Source organism: Orbicella franksi, chromosome 14 (assembly GCF_964199315.1).
Source record: "Orbicella franksi chromosome 14, jaOrbFran1.1, whole genome shotgun sequence".
In the NCBI taxonomy this organism is placed as follows: Eukaryota; Metazoa; Cnidaria; class Anthozoa; order Scleractinia; family Merulinidae; genus Orbicella; species Orbicella franksi.
The window spans coordinates 12,588,824-12,605,970 of record NC_138158.1 but is presented as its reverse complement, the minus strand read 5'-3'; the positions used below and the strand labels follow the sequence as shown (position 1 = coordinate 12,605,970).

The 17,147-nt window shown below is 39.5% G+C and overlaps 3 protein-coding genes and 1 pseudogene across 6 annotated transcripts in view; 2 read left to right on the top strand and 2 right to left on the bottom strand.

The window, feature by feature from the left end:
- LOC145467715 (neuferricin-like) overlaps nt 1-9,200 on the bottom strand; it is a 195,172-nt gene extending 185,972 nt beyond the window's left edge. The window contains exon 1 of the mRNA XM_081451319.1: nt 7,168-9,200. The gene's annotated coding sequence lies outside the window, so the exon portion shown is untranslated. The remainder of the gene's footprint in view (nt 1-7,167) is intronic.
- The window catches only part of LOC145467669 (uncharacterized), a 117,615-nt gene that overhangs the window by 50,448 nt on the left and 50,020 nt on the right, over nt 1-17,147 (top strand). For all 3 annotated transcript variants that reach the window (XR_014042089.1, XR_014042090.1, XM_081451270.1), the window contains exons 6-7: nt 13,258-13,529; nt 14,037-14,090. Coding sequence is in view for 1 of the 3 variants with exons in the window: in XM_081451270.1 (XP_081307396.1) it covers nt 13,258-13,529; nt 14,037-14,090 (326 nt within the window). In the remaining 2 variants the exon portion in view is untranslated. The remainder of the gene's footprint in view (nt 1-13,257; nt 13,530-14,036; nt 14,091-17,147) is intronic.
- Nucleotides 3,166-4,175, bottom strand: LOC145468627 (uncharacterized). Its single transcript, XM_081452348.1, has one exon. It carries the CDS (start codon nt 4,090-4,092, stop codon nt 3,166-3,168), a length of 927 nt encoding a protein of 308 aa, XP_081308474.1. The 5' UTR covers nt 4,093-4,175.
- On the top strand, nt 5,137-13,210 carry LOC145467724 (uncharacterized; annotated as a pseudogene). The gene is made up of 2 exons (XR_014042097.1): nt 5,137-6,224; nt 10,105-13,210. The product of XR_014042097.1 is annotated as an uncharacterized LOC145467724 (transcript).

The following is a 17,147-nucleotide window of genomic DNA, read 5'->3' as shown; positions in this document are numbered from 1 at the left end:
AGTTCTTTTAAAAAGGCATCCGAGGTTGTTATTGTCGATAAGGTGTCTCTAACGTTGAGGTTGTAGGAAAAAAAGTTTTGACAGCCATATTTTTTTAGGGTTATGTCAAAAAAGATTTTCCATTTTCCCTTATTGTTGTTATCTAAATATTTTTTAATCCATGTTGTTTTGAGAGATTTATTGAAGGAACTAATATCAATCATTTTTAGGCCACCACCACCGAAATCATTGATCATTACCTTCCGTTTTATCTTGTCGCCTTTACCATTCCATAGAAAAGTGTAGAGTAAATCATTTATTTCTTTTAAAACCCTGTAGTTTGAGCGAAGAGGCGAGAGTAGATAAACCAATTGGGAGACCACTAGTGATTTGATAACAGTGATTTTCCCTAACAATGTGAGTCGGCGGTATTTCCAGCATCTCAGGATTTCTTTCACTTTTTCAAGTTTCTCATTGTAGTTTAAAGAGGCAGATAGTTCGGGATCTGTTGAAATCCATAGACCTAGGGATTTTACTTTGTCTTTTGGCCATTTAAGCTCTTTTCCTGATAACAGAATTTTATCACTTCCAATACTTGCGCCAATCCATAGAGCTTCCGTTTTCTTATCATTGAGTCTGAGGCCAGAGACTTTGCTGAAATCGTCAAGCATTGCAAGGGATGAAAGGAGAGATTCACGTGACCCGTCTAATATAAGTGTTGTGTCATCGGCATACTGACTTAACTTAATTTCCACATTATTTACAGAGATTCCCTTTATATTAGTATTTTTCCTAATTGCCGTGGCCAGCACCTCTGCCGATAGGATAAATAAATAAGGTGAGAGCGGGCAGCCTTGCCTAACACCTCTTTGAATTTCAAAAAAATTACTTGCCCATCCATTATTCAGAATACAGCTTTCAGTATGACTATACAGGGTTTTCACCCAGTTAATTAGCGAAGCACCAAAACCGTAGGATCTTAATGTTCCATGTATAAAGGACCATTCGAGAGAATCAAATGCCTTTTCAAAGTCAATAAAAAGTAACAGGCCCGGGATATTCTTTTCTGTGGCATATTGGATAATAGAGTCAATGAGTCTGATATTTTCGCCTATAAATCTGCCCTTCAAAAATCCTGTTTGATCGTGATTGATAAGGTTTGGAAGTACTAATTTAATTCGGTTTGCAATAGATTTTGCTGCGATTTTGTAATCAGTGTTCAAAAGGGTAATAGGCCTCCAATTTTTGATGAAGTATAGTTCCGCATCTTTTTTTGGAATTAGTTTTATAACCCCTCGTCTTTGTGTTACTGAGAGGCAACCAGAGTCAAAAGCATAGTTGAGGGCCGAGATTAAAAAAGAAGAAATGTCTTTCCAAAAAACTTTGTAGAATTCGGCGGGAAGTCCATCCGTGCCTGGCGTTTTGTCAGACTCCATCTTCTTCAGGGCTTCGAGACATTCCTTTTGAGTTAAGGGGCCTTCACATAAAGTTTGTTCTTCATTGGTCAAAGAAGTGGAGTTCACTTCAGAGAGGAATGTTGACTGGATGCTGTCGGGGCTTTTTGACGTATAAAGATTTTTATAAAAAGTCGTACATTCAGATAAGATATCTTTGTCTGTGGTGACAAAGTCGGTGTCATTAATTTTTAATTGACTAATTGTTCCTTGTTTACAGTGCCTTTTTTCGAGGTTTAGAAAATATCCGGAGTTCTTTTCGCCCTCGTTGTACCATTGCGACTTTGACCTAATGATAGCGCCTTTGGTTCGATACTCAAAAATGTTTTCTAGCTCTTTCTTTAAGGTAAAAATTCTTTCAGCAACAATATGATATGACGGGTTACTGTTGCTTGCATTGTCTAAATGTTTTTCTAACAAGGCGATTTCGCGTTCCAACATTTCTTCGCGTTTCCTTGTTGTCGCGTTTTTGTATGCAGCATAAGATATTGATTTTTCTCGCACCTTTAATTTAATCATCTCCCAAAGCAGAGCTGGGTTCACTGAGGTGTCGTCTTTGTATTGTTTCACAGTGCTTTCAATTGTTGTTTTAATTTCTTGGACATATCTCATTTCGGATAAAAGGGACGCGTTCAACTTCCAAAAACCTTTGCCTCTGGGGTTCGAGTGTAAAGCTAGATTCAGAGTAATCATCGAATGATCCGTTTTGAAACCAGGAAAAATATCTGCATGGGTCACATCACATAAAGATGATTCACTTACTAGAAAAAAATCGAGTCGGCAATGTATGACTGGTTGGTTTTGGCGCCAAGTATATCTCCTGGCTTCTGGGTTGAAAAGTCTCCAAATATCAGTCAAACCAAGATTTTCAGAGAAATCTCGAATCACTTTTAAGGCATTTTTGTGTGTTCTGGCAAGGCCACCCCTCTTGTCTTTTTCGACGTCAAGAACTAAGTTAAAGTCCCCACCAATTATGATTTCACCACATTTAAAGTTTGATAAATGATCGAAAAAAACCTGAAAGAAATTTGGATCGTCTTCATTCGGAGCGTAGATGTTAGCCACAGTCAGACGCTTGCTATCAGCAACGATATCACATATTAAAAAGCGTCCATTCGGATCCGAGAAAACCTTGTGGATCTGGCAATTGAAATTATTATTGAAAAGAATACCAACCCCTGCTTTGTTGCTGCTGCAGCAGCTGAAGAGCGCTTTGTACCCCCATTCACAAGACCATATATCGGTAGTTTCTCGAGAACAATGGACCTCTTGCAGCATATATATAGATTGCTTTTTCGCTCTCAGCCAGTTAAACACCTCTTTTCTTTTGGCATTGTTTCCCAATCCCCTGACATTGAGGGAAATTATTTTCAGATCTGTTGTATTGTGAGTAATGAAGGAGGCTGAGTTGACTGTTTTGCATTTTCACAATAAAAGATATCTAAATGACCACATGCCTTTAAACTATTGTTAATTAGATAGATTTTTATGCCCTGGAGACAGTAAAACGAAAACACACACAAAATGAATAAAATTACTAAAGGACTTATGGTGGAGAAATTAGGCAACTTGATTGCTTGCTACAGCAAAAAAGAGAAAAAGCCTGCAACTCTATTAGCCCGTTTAAGTTGCCGACCGCCTCTAATTGGTGAAAAGCATATTGGCAATAACGAAACTGCGAGAAGTTTGAACAATTTACCGGTCAATCTGAACAAAGTTTATTTAGTGTTAATTAAATAATAAATTTTTGCCCGATCGGCCACAATTTACCTCTGATATACAATTTATCCGGTTGAGATTGGCTGAAGGAGGCAGCAACTCCATTTTTCCTGGCATCCTTAAAAGCTCCCATCTGTACTTTGCGACGGGTAATGATTTCCTGGGGAAGGTCTCGGAACATTTGAAAGTTAGTGCCTTTAAGCCGGTGACCCAGTAAAAAGATCTGTTGACAGTCTTTATATCTAAGGAAACGGGCCAGAATAGGACGCGGATTTCCATCCTTGCTTTTTCCGATGCGATGTACTCGCTGAATTTCTACATTCCTTGCATCCCTATAACCAAGATCACGTTCCAGAAAAGTTCGGAGAACTTCTTCGGTGTCTTCACTAGTGCGGCCGCCTATTTCTGTCGATTCTTCTATGTTCGTGAATTTGATATTCTCCCGGCGAGAGTAGGCTTCTAAGTAAAGATTTTTAGTGTGGATCTCGTCTAACAAATCCCCATTTTTCTGGCATTTTGTCGTGAGCTCTGTTAATTGAGTTTCATAGAGTCGATGCACCTTCTCCATAGCTTCTGTCTTATCCTTGAGTTGTTGTCCAGTAAAGTTGATCCCTTCTTTTAGATCGTCAATATCTTTCTTCGCTGTTGTTTGGAAATCTTCTAGCCTTTGGGTTCGTTTCTCTAAGTTCTCGAGATTGGCTTCAATTTTCTTCACGGCGGATTCTATTGAATCAAGCTTTTCCAGCTTTGCTAAGATTGCTTGTAGAGTTGCACCAACATCTTGTGTCATACTGAGAGCTGTCATTATTTCGTCTTCGTGATGCGTTGGCGAGGAGTATGGCTTCGTTTTTTTGATTTCCGGCGAAAGAGATGATTCGTCGGAAGAGTCTGAGGATATGGTTTTTCTTTTGCTCAAAAACTGACCGAAAAAAACGGCCATTTACCAAAGACAGAGCAGAAAGATCGGCGGGCGGCAGCAACGCACGTCTTTACGTCGCCATTACTCGACCCAGTCCTCACCCTTTTTTTCCAGCAGAGAAAAAGAAAACAAGCACATCTTCTGTGTGTTTCGAGAAAACAAGGGTTTCATTTTACACTCCTTTCTGAGGAAATGGAATCAAAAGTATCAAGTTCCAAACATTGCGTGAAAAGTGAAATTGTCACTTTTCTACTTCAACGTATTACTAAATTTAAAATCAAAGAAAATCAACTGAAAACACCAGATTAAAATTAAAAGCTGTCTTGACAGACAGTAATTGTAAGTAATTTTTGGACCTTGAATGAAAATACACACATGAACACACTGCTAAGATTATGTCTTATCAAGTGGATTATTTCTTATCAACATGGACTCTGGAATCTGGACTCTGGATTCTGTGTTTTAGGGCTGCCCCTTTCTGTTCTTTCATATTCTGCAAGGGAAAAGCTGCAGCTGACTGTCAAGGTGAATACAAACTGAGAGTGAACTGGGCAGGGGTTCTGGGACCAATCCGTAGACAATAGCGAAGACCCCAGGTTTTTATCTGTAGGCAAAACTTTAATGTGCGGGTTGGATTTCAGTTCCTGAAGTTCTTCTCACTCCTGCTTTGTAAGATTGTTCTTCCAGTGTGGTGTGTTAACCGCAATGCTCTCATGTGGCTCCTGGCAGACAGCGAAGAGTTTGTCTCCAAGGTCTGGGTTTTCCCGCGGTGGATTCCAGCCAGTTGGGATATAAAGTCTAGGGTTGAAATCCGGGTCTTGTAAACAATTGGCGAATTTGTGTTGAAGACAAACTCTCCGACAGAAGTCTGATCTGCAGGTCAAACTGAGCAGCACTTGGGTTGGAAGTGAAGGTCTAAACTTTAATCCCATGCCAAGGACCTTGGACTGCCGATCAGTAAGCTGCAATGATGTTAAGTTATGGATTTCCAAGTTTTGTGGTAATAAATGGAATAGCGGTCTTCTAGCCATCTTGAACAACCTTTTTTTCTTCAGAGAATGACTGTCTATCTTAGGTGATCGGAACCTTTTCCTCTGGCGTTTTTTGATGACAATCGAGGTTGGTTAGAACGCTATGCTGATTTCGATCTGGATCTTTGGCCTTCTCGGTTCGTGGGACAACTTTGATGTTGCTTGCCACTGTGTTTGTTGCCAGGTTTTTTGCCCACGAGAGAGTCTTCAAGATTCCCATCTGGTGGTTTCGTAGAGGCCATAGCATGAAGGACTTTGTTTTGGGGCCCACGACTGTGGGCTACAGTTCGCAGAGTGCTACTCACTAGCTAAGTTTTTATTAAAAAGGGGCCCACAGTTTTAGCTAAAACTGTGGGCCCAAAAATTATATTTCAGACTCTGTTTGAAATATATGAGACAACAAATGGTAGGAATTTCCTGGTTATTGCTTCAAACCACTTTTTAATGCCAACAGAAGGGCGAAGCCCCCTAAAGAAACAATAAAGGGGCTTGGGTATACCCACAAGGTCCTGGGACCTAGATCTTGTGGTCCCATGATGCTTCGGTGGTTTTTTTCCTTGTGCTTCAAACCATTCAGTAAGTATTTTGCTTTTGCCCTGCTTTTTTACAAATTCTAACCATTTTTTAGGCTATACCTCTGTGTTTTTACACAAAGTTTTCTTTTAGGTGGTATTTGTTGCTTTTCAGGATATTTAAAATCGCTGAACATGTCCCATAGAAGATACGAGTCGGGTTAAAGGTCTCGCTCATGGTCGCCATCTTCCCACCAAAACTCTGTTTCATTGCCTGACCCACATCATGAAGGGTCCCCGCTGAAACGGCGTAAGGACGAAAACGATTCCCTTTAGAAGATTCTTCAGTCGATTGAATGTCTTTCCAACCAAATAGACTCGTTTGAGTCCCAAGCTAATCAGCCAGAAACAATTGCAGATACTGATGATGATGCTGTCGATTATGGTTGGTGAAATGTCCGGCTTGGAGATTAGCCAATCTTTGGCGACCGAAGTGTCTTTTAAGACTGCTACTACGCCCGTTGGGGCACCCGTAGAGCCTATTAAGGCACCCGTAGAGCCTATTCAGGCACTCATAGCGCCTACTAAGGCACCAACAGAGTCTATTAAAGTGCCACTGAAACGAAATTTTCGTACTCTCTTTTTTTAGCCCAATTTATAGTTTCAAACGTGCTTAAAATAATGGTGAACTTTATTTCTGTCAAATCCTAATGGAAAGTGCTCTTTTTAGCTGCTGAAATCGACTTTTTGGAGCAAAACTGTGTCCGGGCTCTGGAACTGAGTTTAAGGACCTTGTGACGTCACTGGTTGTATTCACGCAAGAAGCGCTTAAGTTTCTCTCTTGTTTTCACTTGATTCATTTAAGTTTATTCTTCATATTGTCGATACCTACTAGTTTCCTACCTTGTAATTTCAGTCCAGCCTTGACAGGAAATACACATCATAAACGTTGGAGGGCGCCAAAGAATGTAGATTCACCAAAATGAATGCTACAGATTAGAACAGCTCAGTATACTTTTCGAACATCTTGAGTACTCGATTGGAGATTTCGAAGACGAGTGTGGCAACTCTTGTATCACGTCCTGAAGCCTAAACACGATATTTCGTCGTCTGTTTTCAGCCTGGTTCTGAAATTTGGACTCTCACGTTCATCTAAGGTCTATTAACAAGGTTCGAATATATCCTCGGCAACTTTGCTGCATTAAAAGCCGTAAGCGCATCAGCCATCCGCACAATCATGAAGTTATTAACGGTCCACAAGCTTTGAGTCGAGTACTTCTTTGCACACAGAGAGCATCATTTTGATACTAATAAGTGAGAGTACTTGTGGTAGACAAAATGTATCTTTCAAAATTGTGAGCCGCAGCAGGGTTTGCTTTATCGCCGCATACGTATCAGTGTAAACAAAGCGGGAATTTCGCTTCTCTTTTACACGTATCTCCCAATTGTAATATTTCACGGCCGATGGATAACTTGGAGTTCTTTAGCACATACTTATGTCTATGATCTTCATTTAATAGTATTCAAGTTCAAAGCAATTCGTTAAACGTCACTAGTTGAGTTATTTTTTTGTAAAAAAAAATACCTCTTAGTCGGCGCGTCGGGTATGTTATGGACGGGTCAATGGGTGAGTGAGTGAGTGAGTGAGTGAGTGAGTGAGAGATGTATGTATTTCACACCAATCAGATTGGATCTACTATGAACAGCCAATCAAATTTCTTGTTGTAAAGGTAAATGGTACGTGAGAAACACAAGGTATGTATAAACACAAGGACTTTGGTAATTGAAAAATAAAGACTGACGTGTATGTTGCCGGTTTGTGATTTTTAGTCCGGTTTGGAGGGGAGTGTGACAGTTACATATGTACATTGGATTGTTTTAGAGTGCATAATGTTCAGTGTAATGGTGGCTAGTTATGAACGAGATGAGTTTTGAGTTTTGAAGCAGTTCATGAGTAGTAGGCAAATGGCACGAGATATTTTTATTTTTAATTACAAAGGGTAACTTGATACTTTTGTTTTTCACAAAGAGTTAATTCAATTAGAGGTCACGAATCGTCGGTTCTAGTTCTTAGGACATGTTTTAGAGGAGACGAGACTATTTAGATTTAAAGCAGTTGTAACGTTTACAATAGTAAGTGCAGGTAACGATTGCTTTGTTCTTATTGCATGCAAATATAACGAGATATTTTTATTTTTTAGTTACAATGGGTAATTTGACACTCTTGTTGTTCCCAAGGTAGTAAATTCAATTAGAGCTGACGAATCGTCACCACTTGTTCCCACGAGATGTTTGCTATTTTTAGTTACAAATGGTAACTCGACACTTTTGTTTTTCATATGGGAGTAAATTCAATTAGAGCTTACAAGTTATCGGCTATTGTTCCCAGGATATTAAACAAAAAAGAAGCTTTCATTTCTAGAGTGTTTTTACGTCTCTGCAGTAGCAGTTTAATATTTTTATTTGATGGGCATTTTATGACATTCTTTTCAGTCCGATATTTTTAAAGGTAAAAAGTATGAAAACTGTTCAAATGTTCTTTGAAGACTGTGTGGCACCAAGTTAAAGTGCAATTTAATTAAATCAGACTTTCAATGTGTCAGAGAGGTTTTTTCTCTTTCTTTCAATTTTCGGTGAAGTAGTGTTGTTGCGTTGTGTTGTGTAAAAAGGGTAAACTTACGACTCGTATAAAATGCGAAAAGTTCTCTTAACTTGAGTATTTTTGAGCAAAAATTCCTCTTGGGGGCTGGAAGGGCTCCCGAGGGGGTACTCCCAGAACAATTCGTTGGGGGTGTGTGGCCCGCTTCCCAAAACCCCTTCCCTATTTATGACCAAAATCTGCGATATTCCTTACCCTATTTATGACCTGACCAAAAATTCGAAACCCTATTTACGACCTGACCCTCAAATCAAAACCCTGTTTCAGACCTGCGTTATAATTAGCTCCCTAGTTCAAACCAATGTTAAATTACCGTAAACATATAAATTTGTGACGGGCTTTTGTTGATTTTCTTTTCGATAATGATGAAAAAGTGGCTTCTTCTTAAAGCATACCCATATCAAGGCTAGAGTGCAAAAACCGTACCCTATTTATGACCAAAATGACCAAAATCAGCTAAAATCGATACCCTATTTATGACCAAAACGGCTGAAAAACCATACCCTTCGGGGCCACACAGACCTATATAGCCCATATAAGGGAGTTCCCCCCCCCCCCGGGGGGAAGGGCTACATGATAGGTGAGTGAGGGAGTTATGCATGCGCGCGTGTCAAACCAATCACAGTGTGGGTTGTATCAAAGAACGAATAAAATTGCCTGTTAGAAAATAAGATGGTATCTACATTAATCTGGAGACGTGTCAGATTACTGTAGTTTGTTCAGTCAAACATTTTATGGCTTACTATTTAGTTATCTTACCATTACCGATGTAACATCGTATGTACATCATAAACTACCAGTTTCTTTCTTGCTGTACATCGCAACCAAAAAAACTTGTCAAATCAACCAAATCTTTACTGTAAACAGTTCAATGAATGCTCCTATCTCCGAGACTTATAGTTCACAAAAAAAATAACTCTTGCGCGCCTTGCGTGCCTATGTTTTATTATTTAGTCGAAGGTTTATTAAACAGAATTTGAACTAATTTGCATATATGACCTTTCGCCGCCGACATTGTCACGCTTTCTCTCGTTTCCTGAAAACATATAATTGTAGGGTTATGGCAGTTAAGTTTACCTTTATAGTTTAAATTCGCTCCCTCATATAAAAGAAGAGGGTTTCTTAAATTGTTGCTGTTGTGATAACTTGCAGGATGTAGCAGATACAACTAGACTAAAGGTCACTGTGGCACAATCTCGTCCGCGGTGAAACTCACAAAGCGTCCGGTTTCCTCGAAGCGAAGCGACTCGAAAACTCGAAACGTTGTTGCTACGATTCGTGCAGCAGCACTCCGGATAATATTTTCAAAAGCCGCTTTCTCTTGTTTTCATGTCTTTTAACTTTATGAGTGTAGATATTGTTTAATTGAGTGCTGGCCATTTCACTAAAAGTCCCGATCATTTTGCGATCTAAGAACTCCCACTCGTTTGCTTGCTTACATAAAATATCCAATTAAATAGACTGAAAAGCCCCAGGATCGACTCTCCACCTCTTCGTGTCTAAGGCTACTGTTATTATCTCCTTTACAGCCCTGAGATGTCCTTAAGATGTTTTTTGGGGGGGCTTCGAACAGTATTCTCTTCTCCCATAATCACTCTAAATTTTCAGTGCGGCATGAGAGCAATACAACCAGTGATGTCACTAGGCTGTTTTGGCCGCGCCAAGATGGCCGCCAATTTTGGGCTTAACCAGCCAATTTCAAACGGCTGAAAAAGCAGTTTTTGCTTACCGTATGTGAAAAAAAAGTCTGCAGTGTTTCCAAGTAAGGTTGAAACTTTATTACTAAGCAAAAATCTCACATACGAAAATTTCGTTTCAGTGGCACTTTAAGACATCTGACGAAGCTGAAAACTCAACGAAATCTAGTGATGATCATGGGCTGTTTGACCCAGTTGCCAAGTCAACCTCCCAGAAACCATCAGCTTCTTTCTCCAAGTTTCTGGATACTAATTTTCGGAGAAAATTATCTTTTATCTTAGCAGAAATCTCTTGTTATTTTGGATGACTGGGCAACTCCTGAAGTGGATGCATTCTCTGCTCTAAAACTTGATCAACAATTTAAAGTGAAAAAGTTTGTACAAGAAAGGGATAAGGAAATGTTTAATGTTCAGTGTGCTTTCTTAATTGCCACAGGCCCACTTTGTGGCCTTCGTGATTGTATCAAAAATGATTCAGCTCCACCCTATGAGGAAATTAAAGTAGCTTTTGAACAAGCTCTTTGCCTTTTAGGCTCAGCCAATGCTCAGCTGTCTATCCTGAGACGACAGAGAGTCCTTGCAGCCATAAACTGTTCGAGGACAAACCTCGCACAATTAGCTCTGCCTAATGCAAAATCATGGCTATTTGGAGATGATTTCTCACATGAAGTCTCACATAACCGTATCTCTCCAGATAGACAACATGACCACCATCGCTTACATCAACAACAAAGGGGGTACATGTTCCCCCAACTTATGACTCTGGCCTTAGAGATGTGGGATTGGTGTCAGGAAAGAGATATCCTTGTGATAGCTTCTCACATCCCAGGAAGAGACGTCTCAGCGGACAAGGAGTCCAGATAATTCAAGGACATGAGCGAGTGGAAGTTGGTCCAAACAGTTATTCAGCCTTTTCTGCTGAATTGTCAGATGGATCTGCTTGCAAGTTGTGTAACCAACCAACTCGCGGATTACATCAGTTGGAGACCCGACCTTGGGAACCATCCACACAGACGCCTTTACGATAACCCGGGCTCCTCTACAGGGCTATGCCCCCCTTCAATGTGATGTCCAAAACCCTGAGGAAGGTAACAATTGACCAAATGGATCTAATTCTCGTTGCTCCAGTTTGGCAAGCCCAGCCCTGGTGGCTGGTTCTGCTGAGACTTCTAATATCTCGGCCAGTGTTGCCACTGAACGGTCCAACCCTCGTAGTGGACCTGACCAACCTGAACCAAGTTCATCCAATGTATCCTCACCTTCACTTGGCCGTGTTTCACATCTCTACCAACATTTCCAAGCTGCAACAAACGTTACCGATCTACTCATCGCAGCTACTTGTACCTCCACCTCCTTGTATATCTGGATGACAAATTGATCCTCTTTCGTCATCTATAAGTGACATTTTAATTTTCTCAACAGAACTCTTTAACGAAGGCTTAGCATACCGATCACTTAATGTCCTTCATTCTGCTATTTCGTCAACTCATCCAAAGATAGACAATTTTTTCAGTGGGTCAGCATCCTTACGTTACTAGGTTCCTTAAGGTGGCTCCGTAGGGTAATCATTTGTGGCGTTGCGCGCGCAAGTGTTATGTTTTGAATGCCGTTTTTGCATTCATATTTACACCCAGTCCTCTCAAACTAATTACATGTAATAAGCAATGATTAAATAGTGTTTTACTATCATCTCTGTTAAAATAATTGGTTTTAGTCTTGAATTTGAAATGCCCAGACAAATATGTTTTTTTACTTTTTTATGGCTTTACTTGCGATTTTCTTGAATTTCCTTCGGTGAAATCTTCCAAAATTTTCACAGCATATTGCTTCCTGTGGGTCACGAATTTTAAACACGAAAAACGTGGGGTTTGTAAAGGCAGGTTTTTTTATTTTTGCAAAGTTACGTCTTTTACCGCTGCGAAAAAACTGGTCTTACAGATTTCCCTGAAAAACGAGCTCCAACTAAAGTAAAACATTTACTACCAATCTGCCAAGTTTTACAAAATTTCACCAAAGGAAACGCGATAAAATTCACTGTCAGTTTTGCTTGTTGTGCTCATGTTGATGTAATAAAATATCGAAAAACACTGACGTTTTTCTTCGAGAGCGCGGAGATTACTTGAGCTTTCGTCCTCAGCGTGCGTGCAATCTTAAAACTATAGGGAGCCACCTTAAAGGAGCTCTCAATAAGCGTCCTCCAAAGCCCAGGTATTCCCATACCTGGAATGTTGATGTTATGATTAAATGCATGATTTCTTTGGGAAAAACAGCACCCGTTCACTTAAGGCTATCTCAATATGAAGTTACTCACCCTGTTTGCATTAACCTGTCTTGAACGGATTTCCACCTTGGCTTCGCTGGATCTCAGACATTGCAGCGTCTTTCCAGAAGGGGTGTCTTTCAACCTCACCATCCCTAGAAAAACTGGCAGTGCAGATAAACCAGCAGAAGCATTTTTTGCCCACTTTGACCAAGACAAGAAGCTCTGTCCAGTAGATTGTTTTAGACAATATCTAAAAATATCCAGGAACGTTCGACCCGTTATCCCATCTTACCTTCCTGACAAGTTGTTTATTTCATTTAAACGCCCCCATAAACCAGTCACTTCTACAACATTGGGATGTTAGCTACGAACCTTTGTAAGTGCAGCAGGAATAGACAGTCAAATTTTTAAAGCTCACCCTATGCGTGGTGCATCTACGACAGCGGCTGCCAATGCATTTGTCCCTTGAACATGCATAGTTGTATTCTCATTCCAATGAGGCCATCAATCAAAGGTGACTATTAACCCTGGGGTGTTAAATCAATGAAAATCAAACCAGGCAATTAATTTACAGTATTAATTTAATTGACATTGATGTAAATTGGTTAATCATTGATCAATCATTACATGTAAATCATAAAACTTGTTTGACAAAATATCAAGTCTTGATTTTCATACTGACTTTATTAAGTGGATGTTATCATAATCAGAGCTCATGACTGTATTAAAATTAAATGTTATCAGTTGTTATAAGTTATATATCATGGACCATTCATTTTTTAAATTAAATAAAATGATTGCAGTTGAACCTCTCTTTACGGACACCTCTCTAATATTGACACCTCTTTATTACCGTCAATTCCCTTGGTCCTGGCAAAATGCCCATGCACTTTCTTTAAATCAGTCTTCTATACCGTGGAGTCACTGCACAGTAATGGCCAATAGTGTATGATATATCTGCGCAACAAATTTTAACATTTGCATTAGTACATTGCTAATGTCGAATGATTTCTCTTTGTGTTAGAAAATGCAAGTGACAGAGAACAAAAACTACAAGAAGAAAGGACAAAAGTAAAGAGAAGGAAAAGAAAGGCGGCCTCCCCAGCAGTAGCAACCAAATCTAGTGATGAAAGTGATAATTCTTCAGTTGATAGTCCGCTTCACGTTAAAAGCAAAGTGGCAAGGGCATCATCCAAAGCCAAAAACAAGTTCAATTTAGATGACTTCTTTGATGAGGCACGATACTTTGTGATGAAGAGTAACAATCATGAGAATGTAGCACTTTCAAAAGCCAAGGTACAGTAAGTCAGCTTGTAAATATTTTTTAAAATAATTTCCTTTTTGAGACCTGGCTTTGCCAGAGGGCATAATAGAGATGTGGTACTTGATATCAGACCCGATGTTCCAGCAAATTATTGCTCAACATGCCACAAAATTAAGAAGAACAAAAGGGAACAAAATTGAGCATTTCTCTTGCATTACCTTTGCACTACATGTATACTGTATAACTCCTGTGATGCCATGGAAGGTCCTTTTGATGTATTTCAGCTTTCCAATGTGATGCCATTGGCCATTGAGAAGAAGAGTGTATAATGTTTGGCCAACTTATGCACATTAAGTGTCAGGTTGAAGTGGAAACAAAGAATAAGAAGGGCAAAAAGCAATATTAGAATAAGAAGGGGAAAAGAATGACAATCACAATGATTAGTTTGGGAGAAACCTTATGGGTGTATTTTGAAGATGTCAAATCCTAAGATAGATACACTTGAAACCATTATAAAACAATCTTTTTTTCCTTGTCAGGGTGTCTGGTCAACTCCCAAGGCTAATGAAAAGAAACTGAATGCAACATTTAAGGTGAGGTTAAGCATCATTTTCCTTTGGAATGAATTTTTAATTTGTGTAGCATAAATTTAATTGTTTTCTAGTAAACGGAAATCTTGAACACATTGCTCTTCCTTTTAACCCATTGACTCCTGTGCCGGCTGTGATGAGCCTTGGCCTTTCTTCCACTTCTGATGTCATTGCCTTTGACCAAAATTGGCATCATCTGTGCTCAACTTCAGCAGGAGGAAAAGATCTTTCCAATGATACCCAGATCAGAGTGATCGGCCCGATGGGCCTGAGATATGCGCAAAAATGCCCAAAAAGTTGAGTGAAAAACTCGGAGCAAAATTTCCTGCCACTACACGTGGCCACTCCATATATATATGAAATAATTCACATTTGAACTGCGGTTGTCGATGAAAGTGAAGAATGATCATGGCAGTAAATTTTCCAATTTAAGCAATTGGAAAGAAGCCTGAAAAAAATCAGGGCTTTGCAAAAAGCTTTATATGTCTATTTATTGCGTTCGACAGGACGCAGTTCTAATCGCGTAATGCGGAAAATTCGAGATCTGTGAATCCTACCCTACCCTACCCTACCTACCTACCTACCTACCTACCTACCTACCTACCTACCTACCTACCTACCTACCTATCTATCTATTTATTTATTTATTGATTGGGGGATGCCAATTTGCGGCCCCCCTCCCCCCCAAAGAAAAAAATTCTTTCGAGTGTTGTGCAATATTGCGGACTTTCGAGTGTCGAGGAAGCTTATTGTGGACTGTAGTGGGTACTGAAGTTGTTTATTTAAAGTTCGAAGTCAGTGTTAATGGCATTTAAAACCTTGTAGACATGTCTTCACGAAATGTGTATGACTTTTCGAGGCAGCTTATTGAAGACTGTAGCAGATAAGTTGTTTATTTTAAGTTTGAAGTCAGAGTTAATGGCATTTAAAAACCTTGCAGACATGTCTTCACAAAATGTGTACGACTTTTCGTACGAACAGAAAGCTGTAGTTTGGCTGTGTGTTGTGTACCTTCTACTCTTCGACTGGAACAAATGCTGCTTTGTGCTGAATAAGTCAAAGGAGGAAATGAGTTTCACTTCGCTGCCTATGTAACATAAACCCAACGAAAGTGTTTACATAGGAAATGAGTTCAACTCTCACAGGGTTGCTTTGGTACACAAACATGTCCTCCATTTCATTGTTTCGGAAGTGAAAATGCCTTGTAGCTGTAACCCCAAAGCCAAGGTGATTCAAAGTCGTGTTCGTAAACAAAATAATTGTCCTAGTTTTGGTACTAAAAGCATGTTGTCTCGCATACCGACGGAACAAACATGGTTGGTGTCGATTTACACGGTCAGTATAAACATGCACTGCTGACTGCAGACTACAGACTACGGACTGGGTATAAAACACAGAATCATGTATAATATTACATAATATATGTATAAATGAGATCAAACCCTCTTGTATGCATGTGCTTTGCGACCAATTCATTTGTTTTTGCCCCTGCTGAAGGGAGACCAATTTCACGTCTACCTAACAGCTCAGGCACAAAATGCTTTCGCTAGAATTTTTGTTTCTTTTTTTCACATACCAAGCCCACCAAAACTCAAATGCACTCTTTAATCTAGGTTTACTACTAGTAGTAGATTTAATAATTGCAACATGATCACATGTGTAGAGTGTGATTTTGAGGTCATTTGAGTCATCAAAAAATAGATTCTTGCTGGAAAAAAGGTCAAATAGGACTCCTGCTAGCCACACTAGACGTCAGCATTTGAGAAGTTTGCACTTTAAGAGACTGTATCTCGCATATTTGCTAGCTAACTCGCATATATTCTAGACAATTTGAGATAAGGCTGAAGTACTTTGTATCTTCCCCCCTTGAAGCAAGGTTTCTTATGTGTTTAATACTATGGTTAGCACCCATATTCCATTCTTGTGGACCCGTGTTAGATTCTGAGATTTGTCTGCTTTTTTTTTCAGCTTGTTTTTTTTTAAGCCTCTGGTCTTTTTCTTCTCTTGTCAAATCCTTTTTTGCTGGAGAACATCCATAAGAAGCTATATCTACTTATTTCAAGCTTGTAACGATAAGAACATGGCTTTTATGTTATGTGACCTTGCTGTTTCGCATGATCGACCTCAAATTGCATCTGATGGTTTACATGTGCGTTTGTAATTCATAATAAAAAAATCTTGATTTCTCTGGAGATCTTTCGCAGCTACCCTGTGGGCAGAGTTGCTTTGATCTTATTTGCAACCTATTCGCACTTGATATAGCGGCGCTGAGTCGTGTAAAGCAGCTACACTTTGCTCTCAGACGAGAAGAAAAAAATATGTTGGGCAAGTTGACAACAAGTTTACAATGTAGAGTAGCTCAAATGGAGAATGAGTAAATCCATCGGAGCAATGCAGCTCATGTCATGGAGGTTTGCCAGTTCTTGACCCTTAAGACGTATGCATGAAAAGTCTTTTTTTTTAAAGACTGCTGTTATAACAGGTATAGCCAGAAGTCAATATGATAACTTGTATAACTAGAATAACCCATAAGCCACACTTGTCAATCATCATCCACTGGGAAATTGACGGGTCTGCTCATAGAGCACTTTGATTAAATAGTATTTCCTTCTTGAAACATCTCAGGCTGTAAGTCTTAATTTGTTGTTATATGTGTGCCAATTTTAATAACTGGAACAGGTGGCTACATTCGTCTTTACAGCTGGTGGAATTCCGCTGGCTTCTGGCTTCTACTGAGAAACCCGCAGACACATAACATACATGGAATGCAAATATGGCGGACCACTCGGTCAGTGCCTGGAATGAGTCGCATAAAAGCAAGGCTAGTCAGGCTTTGATGTTTTATTTTGACAATGCTTCCCCCAATTCTTAAATAGAACTGAGTTAAAACAAGCTTTATGTCCATTGAGTTGATGGACTAAACATTAAATGGAAGCTCACTTCTGCAAAAGGATCAAATTTTAGAGCAAAGAGCTGCTCAAAGAAGATGCCACAAGAGTACAGAGGTCATCAAGTCTTGAAACTGCAACACTTATGTCGTTCTTATAAACATGAAGCATT

Coding starts and splice junctions, on each gene's coding strand:
- LOC145468627 (XM_081452348.1), bottom strand. CDS start 4,092: ATGGCCGTTTTTTTCGGTCAGTTTTTGAGCAAAAGAAAAACCATATCC.